At 37.0% G+C, this 16,880-nt stretch overlaps 1 protein-coding gene across 10 annotated transcripts in view; it reads left to right on the top strand.

Annotated features, from left to right (window-relative positions):
- The window catches only part of SLC25A21 (solute carrier family 25 member 21), a 470,013-nt gene that overhangs the window by 272,533 nt on the left and 180,600 nt on the right, over window positions 1-16,880 (top strand). For 9 of the 10 annotated variants that reach the window (XM_049113067.1, XM_049113063.1, XM_025443799.3 and 6 more), the window contains one exon: window positions 12,796-12,844. In XM_049113067.1, coding sequence (XP_048969024.1) covers window positions 12,796-12,844 — 49 coding nt within the window. Of the gene's footprint in view, window positions 1-3,025; window positions 3,150-12,795; window positions 12,845-16,880 lie in introns of all 10 variants that reach the window. The other variant, XM_049113064.1, reaches the window with a different exon arrangement.

The following is a 16,880-nucleotide window of genomic DNA, read 5'->3' as shown; positions in this document are numbered from 1 at the left end:
CCAGTTATGGAATGAATAAATCAGAGATATAAAAGGCACAACATAAAGAATATATCCAATGATATTGTAAGAGTGATGTACTGAGACGGATGGTAGCTACACTTGTGATGAAGGTAACATAATGTATAAACTTGTTGAATCACATGTTGTACACCCGAAACTAATGTAACATTTTGTGTCAACTATACTTAAAAAAACTATCCATTAGTTAAGTCTAGTCCTTGAGTGAATATAGAAATCACACTTCTCCTATGAAGTCATCAACAGAGTATAAAGTCTGAAAAATAGGTAATATTAATTTACCTTTTTATGGATTGACAATGCCATTGGCAACATCATGCGTATTCATCTACGTTTTCAGACTTTGTAGACACCCGTAGAATTCCAGGGTAAATTTTCATGGCTTTAATATCCATCTACCAAGGGATCCTTCTAATGAGGACAAATCTTAGGTATGAGTGCTTTCGCTAGAAAAGATGACAAAGTCTTTTAAAATATGTGATCCGTTAATTACTGTCTAAGCTTTCCTCAGAATACTAATATGAATGTGTCTGTGTTTGAGAGCTTAATATTATAGATTCAAAATCTTCCAAAGTGGTTGTGTTTTTATTCTTAAATAATTCATCTTTGGAAGAGTGTATTTTTTTTTTAAAGATTTTATTTATTCATGAGAGACTCAGAGAGAGAGGCAGAGACATAGGCAGAGGGAAAAGCAGACTCCATGCAGTGAACCCGATGCAGGACTCTATCCTGGGACTCTGGGATCACGCCCTGAGGCATGACACTCAACACTGAGCCACCCAAGCATCCCGGAAGAGTGCATTTTTTGGATAATTATTTTATTTAGTGTTTCGATTTTTTTTTTTTTGCATTTTTATGTGTTGTACATTGGCCATTAAATGTATTAGCTTTCTAAGATGCACATGTTCTGGTGATTGTCAGATCTTCATTTAATATTTGTCAAATCATAATCTCAAAGGAACCTTGAATATCAAATCAAAACAAAGAGAATATCTACTGAATATAGTTGAAGGAATGGAGAATGTGCTATCCATGTGTAGCTGTTCTTCACATACTTGATATTACTCAATTATGGGATCAAAGTTTTGTTCATTCACCATTTTTATTCAATATATAGATGATGTATCATATTTTATGCTAGACACTGGGAATACAAGGAAAAAAACAAACTTTAGTTGGGCTTAAGAATGGGATTTAGTAGATATCTTAATATTAACTCTATTGTTTATCTTTCCAACTTTCTCTTCTAGTATCCTGACTCCAACAAGACCAACAGGGCACTGCTCTTACTACCATATCCTCATCCCCATGATGTTGTCACTTCCCTCCTTCCTAGCTTAAATCCCATGGCTAACCATTACAATCACTTCTTGGCACACATTCTTTCCCTTGCCCTTTCTCACTTCATATTCATTTGGCAAAACTTCATCTTGGTTAAATCTTTCTCTTCCTGCACCCACACAGCTGAATGTGGCTACAAAAAAGACACTTTATATTCACAACTGTTGGCCTCAAGTGGACCTCAATGCTACCCAGTAATGATAATACGTTTGCTTGGTCCATCCTTTCCTTCATTCCCCTAGATGACTACTAAACATCTTTTATCTAGTCTTTCAATGTCCCTTCCTTATTCTCACTCTCAGTTGACGACCTTGCTTTTTATTCTGAAAAAATGGAAGCAAGCAGAAGAGAACTAGCAACTAGAACTATGCTGGAAAAACTATGTATAATAGGAACTCAAAAAAATATTTTGTGAATAAAAACCCTCCTAGATGTGTACCTGTTCCATATATTTAATGTACAGTAGCAAAGAGATATCTCATAGTGCTCATTGGGATGGATGCCAAGTAGGTAAATATTATTTCTAGTGAGTTAGTGGTTTAAGAATGGTAACCAAAATCAAACATTAATTATTATTTAGATAATGTTTCTATGACTAGTAATATATCCAGTGCTGTTACAACTATATATTTGTTATATGAAATCTATTTGCCTTTGTGTTTATGTAATGTCTTACACATTAGTATCCAAATATTGTTTTTTATTGGTACTTAATTTTATATGAAGTATAATCAGTTTAACTTTTTGCAAGTTTTTCATGTGGAAACAAAGATTAGTTGAATTTGTATTTAGTAGAAATTCTGTGTGATAAAACTGTATAAATGCCACATAGCTGAAAGAGGAGGTATTTTCTTAAAGATTTTATTTATTTTATTTGAGAGAGAGTGTGTGTGTGCAAAAGCAAGGGGTAGGGGCAAAGGGAGAGGGAAAAGCAGACTCCCAGCTGAGCAGGGAGACTGATGCAAGGCTCAATCCCAGGACCCCAAGATCATGACCTGAGCCAAAGACAGACACAAGTGACTGAGCCACCCAGGCGTCCCAAGGAATTCTGAAACTGAGTCAACTTTCTTCTTCTTCTTTTTTTTTTCCTCACAAGCCAAACCTTGATAAAGAATGTGGTATATGGAATTCACCTAAAATGTAAATTCAGGAAGCTGACTCAGTAATCTGGAGTTCATGGGAGCATGGCACAGAGGCTGGTATGAAGTAAGAGTTTAAAAATAAGAATTTGTGTAGCTATGGTACTACTAGATCATTCAGCAAATATACAGTTAAGAACTAACACCTAAAGGCAAGTTTTTAAGGCAGTGTGAGTTATTAAATGCAGGAAACTTGGCTGTATGTTAATTAAACCAATGGTAGCAAATATTTTAAGTCATAAGTCTTTTACTCTGTCAAGATGAATAATATGATTGCAAGAACTAACACTAATTAGAACAAGGAGAAAAACATTGTAACTTCATCCTGCTCTTTCTTTGATGGTAATTGGTGTTTGTGACTTATAGATAAGAAAGAACTAGCTACTTGTGAACTAAAAATCCGAATTCCTCTCTTAGCAAGATGCTGTGTATTTGTCTGAGCTTTTCTTCCTATTTCTAGACTTGTATCCAATGACCAAGGGTGAAACTGGCTTTGTAGCCACATTTCCTCTTCTCTTTTTAAGGTGCTCATACTCTTGGAAGAGGGCAGAGGAAGGAAGCTGTTTTCTTGAGAAATGGAAGACTTGCTCTCATTACTACATCTCTGTGTGAAGCATGAGACATCTGCATGAAAGCATAAAATCATAGGTGTGGTTGGTAGTTTGGTGGGTTGGTTGATTTTTCTTGGATAGCAATACTTAAGAATTTCTTTAAAATTCAAATGCAGGAACATAATTATTCTTATTAAATTGTGGTGAACAGAGAATATAAGCCAAAGATTACATTTATGTCACCTTTGGAAATCTGTGACAAACAGAACTACTGGGAATTAAAGCCTTTCCATATATGGTACATCAAAAACTATTTGAACCTAATAGTTTAGATATCAGAATCTGTGGTTCAAAACAAACAAACAAACAAACAAAAAAGAATATGTGGTTCAATTTGGGCAGTGTTGTTATGGCAAATGTTTAATAATGACTCTCTGGAAAACAAAAAATGAAAACTAATTTGTAGGCTTTGCCATTTCTCTTAGTGTAAATACTCCCAGCATGGCCAATTTTAAACTACTGATATGATGCCACTGAATGTAAAGTTGGGAAGGGAAGCATGCTCTCTGGCCTGTAAGAGCCAGCTTCAGTATGTGACTGGAGTGGGAGTGGGGGTGGGGGTAAACAGGGAAGGATTGAATTCTGTTCCTGACACTGGTGACAAGTAGAGAGCTCCTTTCCAGGTAATTCAATGAAAGAAGAAGGAAAACCAATACTGTAGAGGTTGGGTAAGAAAGAAGAAATCCTGAGGCAGAGCAGAATATTTTTGTCCTTCTAGTTGATTGAGAAGCAGGAAGAAAACAGAATCACCAGAATTGGGCAGGTGTTCTGTGGAGTGTAACTAGGCAGGCTGTCCTTCCCCCATGCCACAGAGTCCTAACCTCTCTTTCAACAGCCCTTCTACATTTTCATACATTTCTAATGCTGAAATGCTAGTCAGCTTGAATTTTTTTTAACTTTAGAGAAACAAAATGCAATGCAACGCAAACTTCCTCTGAAAATAAATATATGTATATACATACACATATATATATTCACTCACGTATAATCTGTAAAACAAGCGAAAACTCTATTTCCCTCTTTTATTCACATTTCCTTCTCCTTAAAGGCATTTAATACACTTCTGAAAGTATCTTCCCCTTTGCCAACTTAATCCACAGCTTATTTTTCCCTGGTGTTTCTCTTTGCATTACCAATTGTGTTAAGGACCATATATAATACTTAGCTTTCCATAAAAGACCAAAATATCTGAAAACTGGTCCACTTACCCGAGTGCACTTGGAGCTTGCTTGGAGTCTAATATAGATTTCAATATAACAAAAAGGGAAAAGGAAAGAATAATTTCCTTTAAGTTAAAACACCAATTTATAAAGATGTTACATTGAACTGAAATTGAGTTTATTTTTTTTTTAAGATTTATTTATTCATGAGAGACACAGGGAGAGAGAGAGTGGCAGAGACACAGGTAGAGGGAGAAACAGGCTCCATGCAGGGAGCCTGATGTGGGACTCAATCCCAGGTCTCCAGGATCACACCCTGGGCTGAAGGTGGCGCTAAACCGCTGAGCCACCCGGGCTGCCCTGAAATTGAGTTTAAAAAGTTAATATAAAAACTTTTTTACAAGTGAAATTCTCACTAGTTTCATAATTTTGAGTCTTTCTCTGCATGTGTGTATGATAAAAACTCAGTTATTCTTCAGCTCTGCCTCAACTTTTTTTCCTCCTTTGTACATGCTGTATCTACTATGATTTCTAGACTGTAATGTATGCATATGTTATGCCTCTAAAATATATTTTTCTAAGTTCTTAGGTCAATTAGATAATAAGCTCTATACGAACAAGGGATATGCACCAAAGAAATTATTGTACTTCCTTTCGATACATGCTAACAGCCACTGCTTAATGTTAGCTTCTTTAGAGAAATACATGCTAACAGTAAACTTCTATGAAAATATTCACTTCACATTTTTCAAGGAGGGCTGTGGCTTGCCCAAAAGCATAACTTTTAACAACATCTTTCAAACTTGCCAAATCACATTGCCTATTTGGCCAATTCAGTGTGCAGAATATTAATTTACTGTGCCACAAAGGTAGTACGCCTTAACTGTTATTAGGGAAAGTATAATATATTTGATTTCCCTTTATGAGTCTCACATTGCTTATAATTCAGTAGGGCTACCACATTTTCTGGGCAGGCTATCAAATAGGATGTTGTAATGATTTGCTTGACTAGTAGAGTAGATGAAAAAATATCAGTTCTGTCTGTAGCAGTTCTATTTTTGAATTTCAAATTTGCACAATTTGAAACCATTTATTCCTCTGTGGTTCTCTTTTAAAAATAAAAAGATTCCTTTCTATGTTAAAGAGTTAAATATGTAACACGAAATCATTTAGGGTAATGATTAGATTAGGGTGAATTGGAAGAACAAAAGAGAAGTCTTAGATTTAATTTAAAAATGCCAAGGAAGGGGCTATATAGTTCAATGTGAAGAGTTTGGTATTGATAAAAGGAAAATATAAATTTTACTTGTAACTGACATCTTGGGGATACTTGAAGCCTCAATTTTTGTCTGCACTGCTATTCCATTGCAGTTCACAGAGATGTTGAGATTCGGCTTTACAAACTGTTACTAAAATTACCTTTGGAATAATTCAGTTCTACTTAGAAGGATAGATGTGGACTCAGAACCTATCAGTAGGGACACACTGGGGTGGCTCAGCAGTTGAGCATCTGCCTTTGTCTCAGGACATGATCCCGGGGTTCGGGGATCAAGTCCTGCATTGGGCTCCTTGCAGGGAGCCTGCTTCTGTCTATGTCTCTCTGTCTCTCTCTGTGTCTCTCATGAATGAATAAATAAAATCTTTAAAAAAAGAAAAAAGAAAAGAACTTATCAGTAGCCTTCCTATTTTAAACAGTATCATGGATTCCTTGAATGTCTGAGTGAGTTCTCATTCTATACACTAAGTTCTTAAAACTTTATTTTCTATATATCACTAAAAAGGAATCAGGTTTATTCTTTTATGTGGTTTGGTTTCTTTTTTCAACAGATATTTATTGAGCAACTTCTTTTTTTTATATAAATTTATTTTTTATTGGTGTTCAATTTGCCAACATATAGAATAACACCCATTTATTGAGCAACTTCTAAGTATTAGGCATGTTCTGGGTACTTAGTTCCTATCAGTGGACAATAAAGGCAAAGATCTCTGCCCTGGTAAAGCTTATATTCTACTGAGAGAGACAAACAGAAAACAGTAAATGTAATAAGTAAGTACATAATGTACTATATTAGAAGTTGATACATCCTATGGAAAAAGACAAAAACCAAGCTGCATGAAGCGTTTCATCGGTGCTGGGGTAAGGAAGGACAGGCCTCTATGTTAGAGTGGTCAGAGTTACTAACTGACCATGCAAAGCTAGTTGGCCAAGGAGAGATTAGGGGAAGAGCATTCCAGGCAAAGGGAATAGGTAGTACAAAGGCCAAAAACTAAAGTAGTCCTGGCAAGTTTGGGAAATAGTGAAGAAGCCAGTGTGGCTAGAGTGAAATGAGGAAAGAGTAGTAAGAGAATTATTGAGAAAAGGAGTGCAGACAAGGATTGCATATGGCTTTTCTCTGGGTGAAACAGGGAGCCATTGCTAAGCAGAGGAATGGCATGAAATGATTTCCACTTTAAAAGGATCACTCAGGCTGCTGTGTGAAAACAGATGCAAAAGGTCAAAGGTGGATGGAGGGAGACCTGTTAATGAGGTGCTGCAGTTAATCAGTTGAGAGATGATGATCATGACTTGGACCAGAGTGGATGCAGTAGAAGAAGTGAGAGAAGGTAGAAGCCTGGATATATTTGAAAGAGAGCCAAAAGGATTTCCAGATAGGTAGGAATAGGGTTTTTGAGAGAAAGAGGAGTCCAGGGTGAGTCTAAGGTTGAACAGGTTGGTTTTTGCTTTGTTTTGGTTTGTTTTGTTTGATTAGGAATGGAGGGGAAGAGGGAACAGAGTCCAGTTTCAGGCATGTGAATTTTGCCATGCCTTTTAGGTATCCAAACACAGGTGCCAAATAGGCAAATGGATATTTATGTCTGATTTTGAAAGAGAAGTCTGGACTGAAAATGTAAATTGATAAGTTGTTAACAGCTGTCCTGGACAGTGAGGTGACTTTGGGCATGAAGGGCACACAAAACTCACCAACAAGGCAGAAGTAGTCTCTTACATTGTGGAGATCTGATCTATCTACCTCCAGGCATTCATGTTGGAGACAATGTCTCTTTCTTTTAAACTAGTGCTATTTGGGGGATGCCTAGGTGGCTCAGCAGTTGAGCGCCTGCCTTTGGCCTAGGAGTGTGATCCTGGAGACCCGGGATCAAGTCCCACATCAGTCTCCCTGCATGGAGCCTGCTTCTCCCTCTGCCTTTGTCTCTGCATCTCCCTCTCTCCGTCTCTCATGAATAAATAAATAAAAATCTTTTAAAAAATTAAATGCAAAGGGTAACAACGTCAAAATTTTGTAAATAAACAAACAAACAAACTACTGCTATTTGGGTTTTCTGCTATTGTACCTGAACCTGAACCTAACTGATATGAGTGCCCTTTGTTGTGCTCCCACAGTACCCTCAACTTGTGTTAATACATGTGGCACTACAACTGTCTGTTTTCTTGCCTAAAAGCTCCATGAGGACAGAGACTCCACCTGCCTTTGCATCCCATCACTTTGCATAATGGCTGTCATGCAACTCAGTAAACTCCGTGAAAATTTGTTGAATAAATGAATTAAAGCTTCTTAGGGTTACTGCTAGTGCCATCGTGTCAGCTAATTCTCAAGATAAACTGAACTGGCAACTACTTATTCTGCATTTATTTCATTGGTTTGAGTATTATGCAAATAAGCAAGTAAGGACAAAAAATATTGGTAAAAAAATTATATGAAATAAAATACAATAAGTACTTGAATACAGAATTGCAATATTGTTAATCACAATACCCAGATGTTCAGCTGCTATGTAAATGTGAGAAGGCAACCAATCAATCAACACCTTATTGTTTAGCAAATGATTCTTGAGGGCTGTATGCATGCAGGGTATTGTGCTAGGTGCTGGGGACATAGTGTGAAACACCATCAATGGTGCCTGAAAGGCTGATGGATTTCAAAGGTGGGCACAGATAAGACACATTAAGAAGAGCCTTACAGGTAAATGGAAGACATTAGCAACTCAGTTTCTGGGGGTCACATCTAAGCCTATGACAACATGATTCATCTTATTCTACTTCTATGGTTATCTCCATAAATAACAATCAGGAGTTAAGATGTCAGAGGAGTGGAAGACCCTACATTTCTCTGTTCCCTCAAATACAGCTAGTTAGTAAATGCTTCTGAACACCTGTAGAATCAGTCAGCAATCTGAAAAAAGAAATGCAGCATTTCTACAAATAGAAAAGTGGCTGCTTTTTGGAAGGTAGGTGCAGAGACTTAAATATGGGGTGATATATCAGATTGTATAATTAAAACGTTTAGAAGTCTGCTACAGTTGGGGACATCTTTGGCTTAAAGATGCTCAGGGGGTGAAGTGTGGTGGAATCCCAGGTGGGGCAGTGTGGTCTCAGGATCCCAGGGGTCACAAGAAGAATGGGATGCTGAGTGCAGCAGAGTTCCCAGTAGGGAACCTTAACATCCCACTTGCAGCAATGGATAGATCATCTAAGCAGAAGATCAACAAGGAAAGAAGAGCTTTGAATTGACACACTGGACCAGATGGACTTCACATATATTCATAACATTTCATCCTAAAGTAACAATACACATTCTTCTTGAGCACACATGGAACATTCTCCACAATAGATCACATACTGGGTCACATATCAGATCTCAACCAGTACAAAAAGACTGAGATTATTCCATGCATATTTTCAGACCATAATGAAACCTGAAGTCAACCACAAGAAAAAATTTGGAAAGACCACAAATACATGGAGGTTAAAGAACATCCTACTAAAGAATGATGAGTCAACCAGGAAATTAAAGAAGAATTTTAAAAATACACAGAAGCAAATGAAAATGAAAACACTACACTTCAGAATTTTTGGGATACAGCAAAAGTGATCCTAAGAGGGAAATATATTGCAATACAGGCCTTTCTCAAGAAACAAGAAAAGTCTCAAATGCACAACCTAACATTATACCTAAAGGAGCTGGAAAAGAATAGCAAATGAAGCCTAAATTCAACAGGAGAAGAAAAATAATAAAGATTAGGGCAGAAATCAATAATATAGAAATTTAAAAAAAAAAAAAACAGTAGAACACATCAATGAAACTAGAAGGTGATTCTTTGAAAGAATTAATAGAATAAAAAACCTCTAGCCAGACTTATCAAAAAGAAAAGAGAAAGGACCAAAATAAATAAAATCATGAATGAAAGAGGTAAGATCACAACTAAGACCAAAGAGCTATTTTTTTTTTTTTAATATCTTTCACTGGCTTCTCATGGCCTATGGGATAAACTACAAGTACCTGAGCATGAGTCTGACCCTGACCTCTATATATACATACAACCTCATCTCTTGGTGTGTCCTGCCTTCAACCCTCAGCTACTGCAATGTTTACCTTGTTCTTTCTTCTTTCCTTCTCTTTGTGTGCAGTGTCTCCTCCATGCCTCCATGAATGATGCTCATTCTGTCCTCTTTTGTCCCTGAGTCCCTTTTCCATACCTCACCCAACTCCAGGCTTGATCAGGGTCCTCTCTCTGCTGTTCCGATAAACTCTGAACATTACATCTCCTCCCATGCATTATTGTTTGTTCTTTGTGTCTCTTCTCCTCACTAGACTCTCCTCAATACTAGACACATAAAAAAGACAACCAATGTAAGTCTGTTGGATGAAATGAATGTTTGGGCCATACTAGAGGTTAGAAAATAATTTTAAGTAACCAGAAAACTATAATCATCTAATATAGTTATCTACTTACTACCAGAAATGCCCACTAGCAAATAGGAAAGTAGAACAATTTTGCAAATAGGTATATATAAATGTGAACAGATTCTTCGTATTCTGCTATTAGTTTTAATAAATTGTTGGAATTGTTAGTTCTTGTGGTAAATTTTTTCAGGAATATGCCAACTGGGGCTACTTAGTGTTTAATATTTTCTTATTTCCTAATTCCATGTCAGGGGGAGAAACTGTGTACTTGCTTCAGTAAATTGCTCTGAGTGCCTTATTCCTTTATGTTCATGACATGTGCATTAAGTGCACTTAGTAGGGATCCCTGAGTGGTTCAATCAGTTAAGCAGCCAGCACTTGATTTCAGCTCAGGTCATGATCTCAGGGTCCTGGGATCAAGCCACACGTGGGGCTCCATGCTCAGTGGGAGTCTGTTCCTCTCCCTCTCCTTTTGCCTCCCCTCATCCATGCTCTCTTTCTGAGATAAATAAATTCATCTTAAAAAAAAAATAAGTACACTTAATAGATACTTCTTGCAATGCTAGGTAAAAATGTTATTTTACAAGTCTGAGTTTCCAGGGTTAATCTTATTTATGGGATTAGTGCTTTATCCTCTTTTAGCTAATATAATGAAGTTTAAATTAGAACTATATGTAAAACATATAGGGGCACCTGGGTGAGTCAGTCAGTTAAGCATCTGACTCTTGATTTCAGTTCAGGTCATGATCTCAGGGTTGTGAGATCAAGTCATGCTTGAGAGTCTCTCTCTCTTCCTCTCCCTCTGCCCTCTGCCCCTCCCCCCTTCTTTATAAATAAATAAATAAATAAATAAATAAATAAATAAATAAAATAAAAATCATATTCAAGAATAAAGAAATAAATAGAATATGAGACCCTAAAGGTCCTCTAGACCACATAACTTCTTCCCTTTAGAGATAAGGAACTGAGTGCCCAGGGGTAAATTATCATTCCCTGAGGCATCAGGATAAAAACTCTGGTCATCTGATTCTTACTTCAAGGTGAATGTGAATTTTAAAGCTAGAGGAAGTGTATTGAGACCTGACTAGTTTCTTTTTTCTTTCTTATCTTTTTTTTTTTTAAGATTGTATTTATTCATTCATGAGAGAGAGAGAGAGACAAGCAGAGGGACAAGCAGGCTCCCTGCGGGGAGCCTGATGCCGGACTAGATCCCAGGACCCAGGATCATGCCCTGAGCCCAAGGCAGATGCTCAACCACTGAGCCACCCAGGCATCCCTAGACTTGACTAGTTTCAAGAAAGAAACTCGCCCACACCATCTTGGGTAAAGAGCTCATTCCCGAAGTTAAAGCAGTGCCCAGAGGCTTTGCCATTGTGCCTGGTGATCCTGTTGCCTCTGCTGTCCTATGCCTTGCTCCTCCCGTCTCTAGGCAATGAGACCGATTGGGCCAGTGATTTGGTTGCCAACCACTAAGGAGCATTCCTGCTGGGAAAGCTGTTTAATATTAGATCCTCTTAGTTTTAGTCAAAGTAAGAATGTTTTGGGTCAATACATAAGGCTTTGTAAACCATATAGCAAGCTTAAGCAGGAAGAATTTTCTAAACTTCTGTGGAAGGAAAGCAGGATTTCAGGTAGGTGTAGGACTTTTGTGCTTCCTGGACCTTCCCAGAATGGGGAGTAAACATTTGGATGTATAGATATGGAATGGGAAAGGTGAACTAAATCACAGTGAAGCTCAAATTGAGTTAGTTTGCAAATGGAGAGTGGTAAATGTGCCCTTAGGAAACTGCCGAAAAATACTATGGCTTTTGGGCAAATCAATTGACGCTATCAACCTCTGTTTGCTTATCTTTGAGTAAAGATGACAATAGTACATACTTATCTTGCCTATTGTTGTGCATACCAGTGATAATGTATGGTAAATTACCATCACTATATAGGGGCTACAGGTAAGGTAACCGTTATGGTTATTACTACTACAATACTCTAACTACTACTACTGTACTTATTGTTACTACCGCTAATACATAAAACTACTTTTACTGCTACTATTGTTATATGATAGTAGTTAGTAATTGAGCGGTCTTCTCTGCTCAGTTAGACAACAGGAGGTGGGCTTTACAATTGATTTGCAAGAAAGTATAGACATTCTTTATTGATGTTCAGTGGTTAAGATCAGGGGCTTTATGGGGCCACAACATACTCCTTAGCTGTGAGATGTTAGACAAGTTATTTAATCTTGTGTGCCTCAATTATCTCATCTGTAAAATGAGGATAATAATACTTCCTATCACAACAAGCTCTTGTGAGGATTAAACAAGATAATCTAAGTACTTTTAGAATATTGTCCAGCATGCCATGAACACTTAATACACATTCTCTATTGGGCTATTAATGTATTAAATGTGCGTTGGATCTTCATAGCTACCTAATGAGATAACAGGCATCATTATCTTTATTTGATATTTACTGAGATTGAAGCTATGATTTGTGAGGGCAGTGGCAGAGGTGCCAAAAGAGTTTCTCTCCCTTCTTTCCTTTCCTCTCTTCCTTTGACATATACTTATCTATTGTACTTGAATGGTACACAATCATACCTGCCTTAGATGACTAGAATTTCGGACATCTGATTCCTTTTTCATTTTCTTCCTCCTACAGCCCCACCTCCACGCTTACTTACACTCTTGTCTTTTGCTACTAGTCTCTAGCTACTAGCTGTCATTTCCAAAGCCCCAAGTTTTCATTTGAATCTTCATGCTTGAGAAATCAATGGGGTCAAGGAAACAAGAACCAGTGTTTACATAAGTGTTTATTGGACTTCTCTTTATCATTTTTTCAGGTCTTGTAGAAATTTGCCTGATGCACCCCCTCGATGTGGTGAAAACCAGGTAAGGTTCTGCATGAACAAGTTTTATTGACTTTGGCTGATGTCCAAATTAAGATCTGTCAGAACACTAAATGCTAGAACTTGTCCTAGGCAAGGTAACTTCTCCCGATAATGGCATTTATATTTACTTCTTAAAGAAAATACTATTTGACAGATAAAATGTGAACAGGGAAAAGCATTTTTGAATAGAGGTTGTCTAAAGGTATATGATATTTTACTGCCTTCACATGACAACCATAAGGTATGATTTATGGTTAAGCTGGTAAGTGAAGTAAATTTGTCATAATGATGCAAAAACTAAACCTTAGTGAATTATGACAGCAGGCTTCATTTGGCATTGCCTGTAACAGATTGCTATTTAATAGTCAGCATTTTGGTGTGAGACTCCAAAATTTCAAGTTAACTTCTCAAATGGTGCTTAAAGAATTTGTTCCTACAACCGTTTGCCAATGCAAAATGCAATATTTCTAGGAAAGTGGATTTGCTCTTAAGGGGCGACACAAATCAGGACAATGTACTAAATCTATTTACCAAGTAACAGAAAATCATGTGGGTTTTAATATGATCTAGAGAACTTTTTTAAAAGTTAAATCTAACTGAATTACTGAACTATTTTTTTTTTTTTTAATTAGAAGCTGTTAGAATTGAGTGAAAGTTTTCATTTACTTGCATTGTATAAAACCGAAGATAACCATACCTAGGTTGGTGCTCCATAGCAAATAGTGCCTTTCAACAATGGTGGTCGAACAAATCAAAGTTAAAAAATGCTTGAAATGTCAGACTGATCATTGAATGGACATGTTGCTTAATTTACCTAAAGACGCGGCAGAATCTTAAGCTGGCTGCTGAAAGCAAGGGACAGTGGCTGTAACATGCAAATAGTATTACATTTTTAAAAGAGATAGAGGAGATGAGAATTTGGCCCCTGTCTTAGTCAGCTTGGGCAGTTGTAACAAAATACTATAGACTTGGTGGCTTAAGCAACAGACATTTATTATAGTTCTGGAGGCTGAGAAGTCAAGGATCAAAGTGCAAGTGAGTCTGGTTCTTAGTGAAGGCCCACTTCCTGACTTGTAAACAGCCACCTTCCTGTTATATCAAGCTCTTATTGTATCAGCTCTGCTGTCTCTCCCTCTACTTATAACAGCACTTATCCTATCACTGAGACTCCACTGCATTTAACCTCATGACATCATCCAAACCTAATTACCTCCACAAAGGCCCCAACTCCAAATACCATTGCATGGAGGTTAGGGCTCTGATATATAAATTTGGAGTATGCAAATGTTCAGTCCATAACAGCTTCAAATCACCAAACCCAAACAGAGAAAGAAAACCACAAATTTCATTCAAATATACCATTGCATGAACTCCCTGGACCATGTTTTTATAGGGTTCAAAAACAGAAAACAAAGCACACTGGCCTTTCCTTCTTAGATTCCATGATAACTGAAAAGCCAGAATATTATTGCTAGTCTTACTAAGGAATAAATTGTCTTTTTTAAGGATAATTTCCTAAATTAGCAAAATGTTTGAATGAGCATAGAGGAGAAATAAGAATGATTTAAATAAGACATGATATTGAAATTACAGTTACTCATTCATTCACTTAATCATTCATTCATTCACTTATTAAGCATCTAGTGTGTGTGGGTTCCAAATGAACTGTCCTCAAAGAGCTCACAGTCTCAGTTAATAGGAATTTCATCACAATAAGTTTCAAAAACTGTATTATTTCATGGTACTGGGTTTGAATAAAATATTTCTTGAAATTGATGTGCCACATTACTGGGGCTTTATATCTCCTTTGTTACATAGCTATTTTCCATGAAAATAGTATTAAGTGACTGGAATTAGTCACATGCTCTTGTCTAACTTCAGTGGGGAGGGAAAATATAATTCTTCCAGATACCCTGAATAAGAAGGAAATGGATATAGAATGGTATTTGGCCTGCATAACAATAAAAAGTATATTGAATAAAGACTCATAATCATAGAGTAAACTGAAAGTCTGAACTAACATGGAACTGACTTTGCAACAGAAGTAGAACGTGCAAAGATTAGTAGCATTTCTCACTGGGTACTAACAAACAGGTGATAGGGCGTGGACAGGACAGACTAGATGCTGAAAGCTCTTCTCAGTTATATTGGACAGGAGATGACTATATTTCTAAATAAGATAAACTATGAACTGTAAGAGATAGTATATGAAACCATGTAACAGTCATTTTAGCAGGTCAGTTTCCTTAATGACATCAAGGGCACTGGATTCTAAGTTGTTGGTGGCATTGTCAAAATGGGGGGTGGCATACACCAGACCAAACCTCACTTCCTTCAAAGTTACTTTGTGGGGTGTTTTGTCCTCTCTTTGGATATTATTACTTGGAGGGTAGTACAGTGAATTCATCTGAATATGGAAATGGTTCGTTTTCAAGAATATCTCATGTGCTGAAGTATAGCAAAATAAGTGTTTACTTCTTGGAGTTTAGTCTTTTCTTTTTGGATTTTATTTGTGCCTAATTCTTTTCTTTGCTGAAGAAAGATGACAGTGTAAAAATGCATTTCCAAACTCATCCATTACAGGAATTTCCCTTCTTTCCTTCCTTCCTTCCTTCCTTCCTTCCTTCCTTCCTTCCTTCCTTCCTTCCTTCCTTCCTTTCTCCCTCTTTTCTTTTCTTTTTTCCTTTCTTTTCTTTCTTTCTTTCTTTCTTTCTTTCTTTCTTTCTTTCTTTCTTTCTTTCTTCTTCTCTTTTTTTCACCTTATAAATGATCAATTCTGTTACCTCAGGCTGAGGGCAAAGGGAGGTGACTGTATTACACAAGCCCAAGGGCCAAGGTTACCTGGTGGAAGCTAGAACCACAGTAGATCTGTATAGTATAGCTGGAGCCCCTCCCCCCCCCAATTGCCACTTTCACTGCCTCAGGCAGACAGGGAAGGAGAGAAATCCTCTACTTTCTCCTTTCTTCCCAATCTTCAGTCTTCCACCTTTGCTTCTATTTGCTGAACTTTGGAAGTCAAGAAGCCCAACCTAGCAGAGGGCAATCTTTCTGTATAGTAAAGCAGAGCAGAACAAGGAAGGAGCAAGAAATGGGTCTAAAGAAAAACAGAACCAGGACTGTGAGGTCTGGAGAAAGAGCTGACATAAGCCTTCATTTTCTTTCTTTCTTTTTTTTATTGATATGTAATATCAATAACGTAACATTAGGTTTAGGCATACAAAATAATAATTCAATATTTGTATAGATTGGAAAATGATCATCAGAATAAGTCTAGTAAACATCTAACACCATACATAGTTACAAATTTTTTTCTTGTGATAAGAAATTTAAGATCTACTCTCTTAGCAATTTTCAAGTATGTAATACAGTATTATTAACTATAGTCACCATGCTATACATCACATCCCCAGGACTTGTTTATTTTATAACTGGAAGCTTGTACCTTTTGACCCCCTTCACACATTTTACCCACTCCCCACCCATAGGTTCTGGCAACCACCAACCTGTTCTTTTTATCTATAAATTTCGTTCCCCCCCCCCCCAATTTCATGTAAGTGAGATCATATAGTGGTTGTTTTTCTGTCTGATTTCACTAAACATAATGCCCTCAAGGTCCATCCATGTTGTCTCAAATGACTGGATTTCCTTCTTTTTATGACTGAATAATATCCATTGTATATAGTGCATATTGTATATGGGAACTTTAAATGGGAACATTAAAGCTTTAAATGGGAACAATAATGGTATCTACATTACTGTGAGAAATAAATGAGAGTATACACTTATATGGTGTTCATATGTACAGATGCCTAGATGGTATTTTATTATACTGTGTCAGCAAAGGGAAAGGGATGACAGAGACAAAGGGAGCTTGCAAGGTAGTCAGGGAAACACAAGGGAGTGTTTGTGTGTACATATATATTGTACATATACAATGTAATTACACGCGCATATACATACCACATTTTATTTACCCATTCATTCACTGATGGACACTTAGGATTCAAGCATGCATTTTCAATTTGGCATGTTTAATA

The sequence above is a fragment of the Canis lupus genome, chromosome 8, assembly GCF_003254725.2.
Source record: "Canis lupus dingo isolate Sandy chromosome 8, ASM325472v2, whole genome shotgun sequence".
In the NCBI taxonomy this organism is placed as follows: Eukaryota; Metazoa; Chordata; class Mammalia; order Carnivora; family Canidae; genus Canis; species Canis lupus.
Note: the sequence above shows the minus strand (reverse complement) of the source record. Positions and strands in the feature narration are given on the sequence as shown.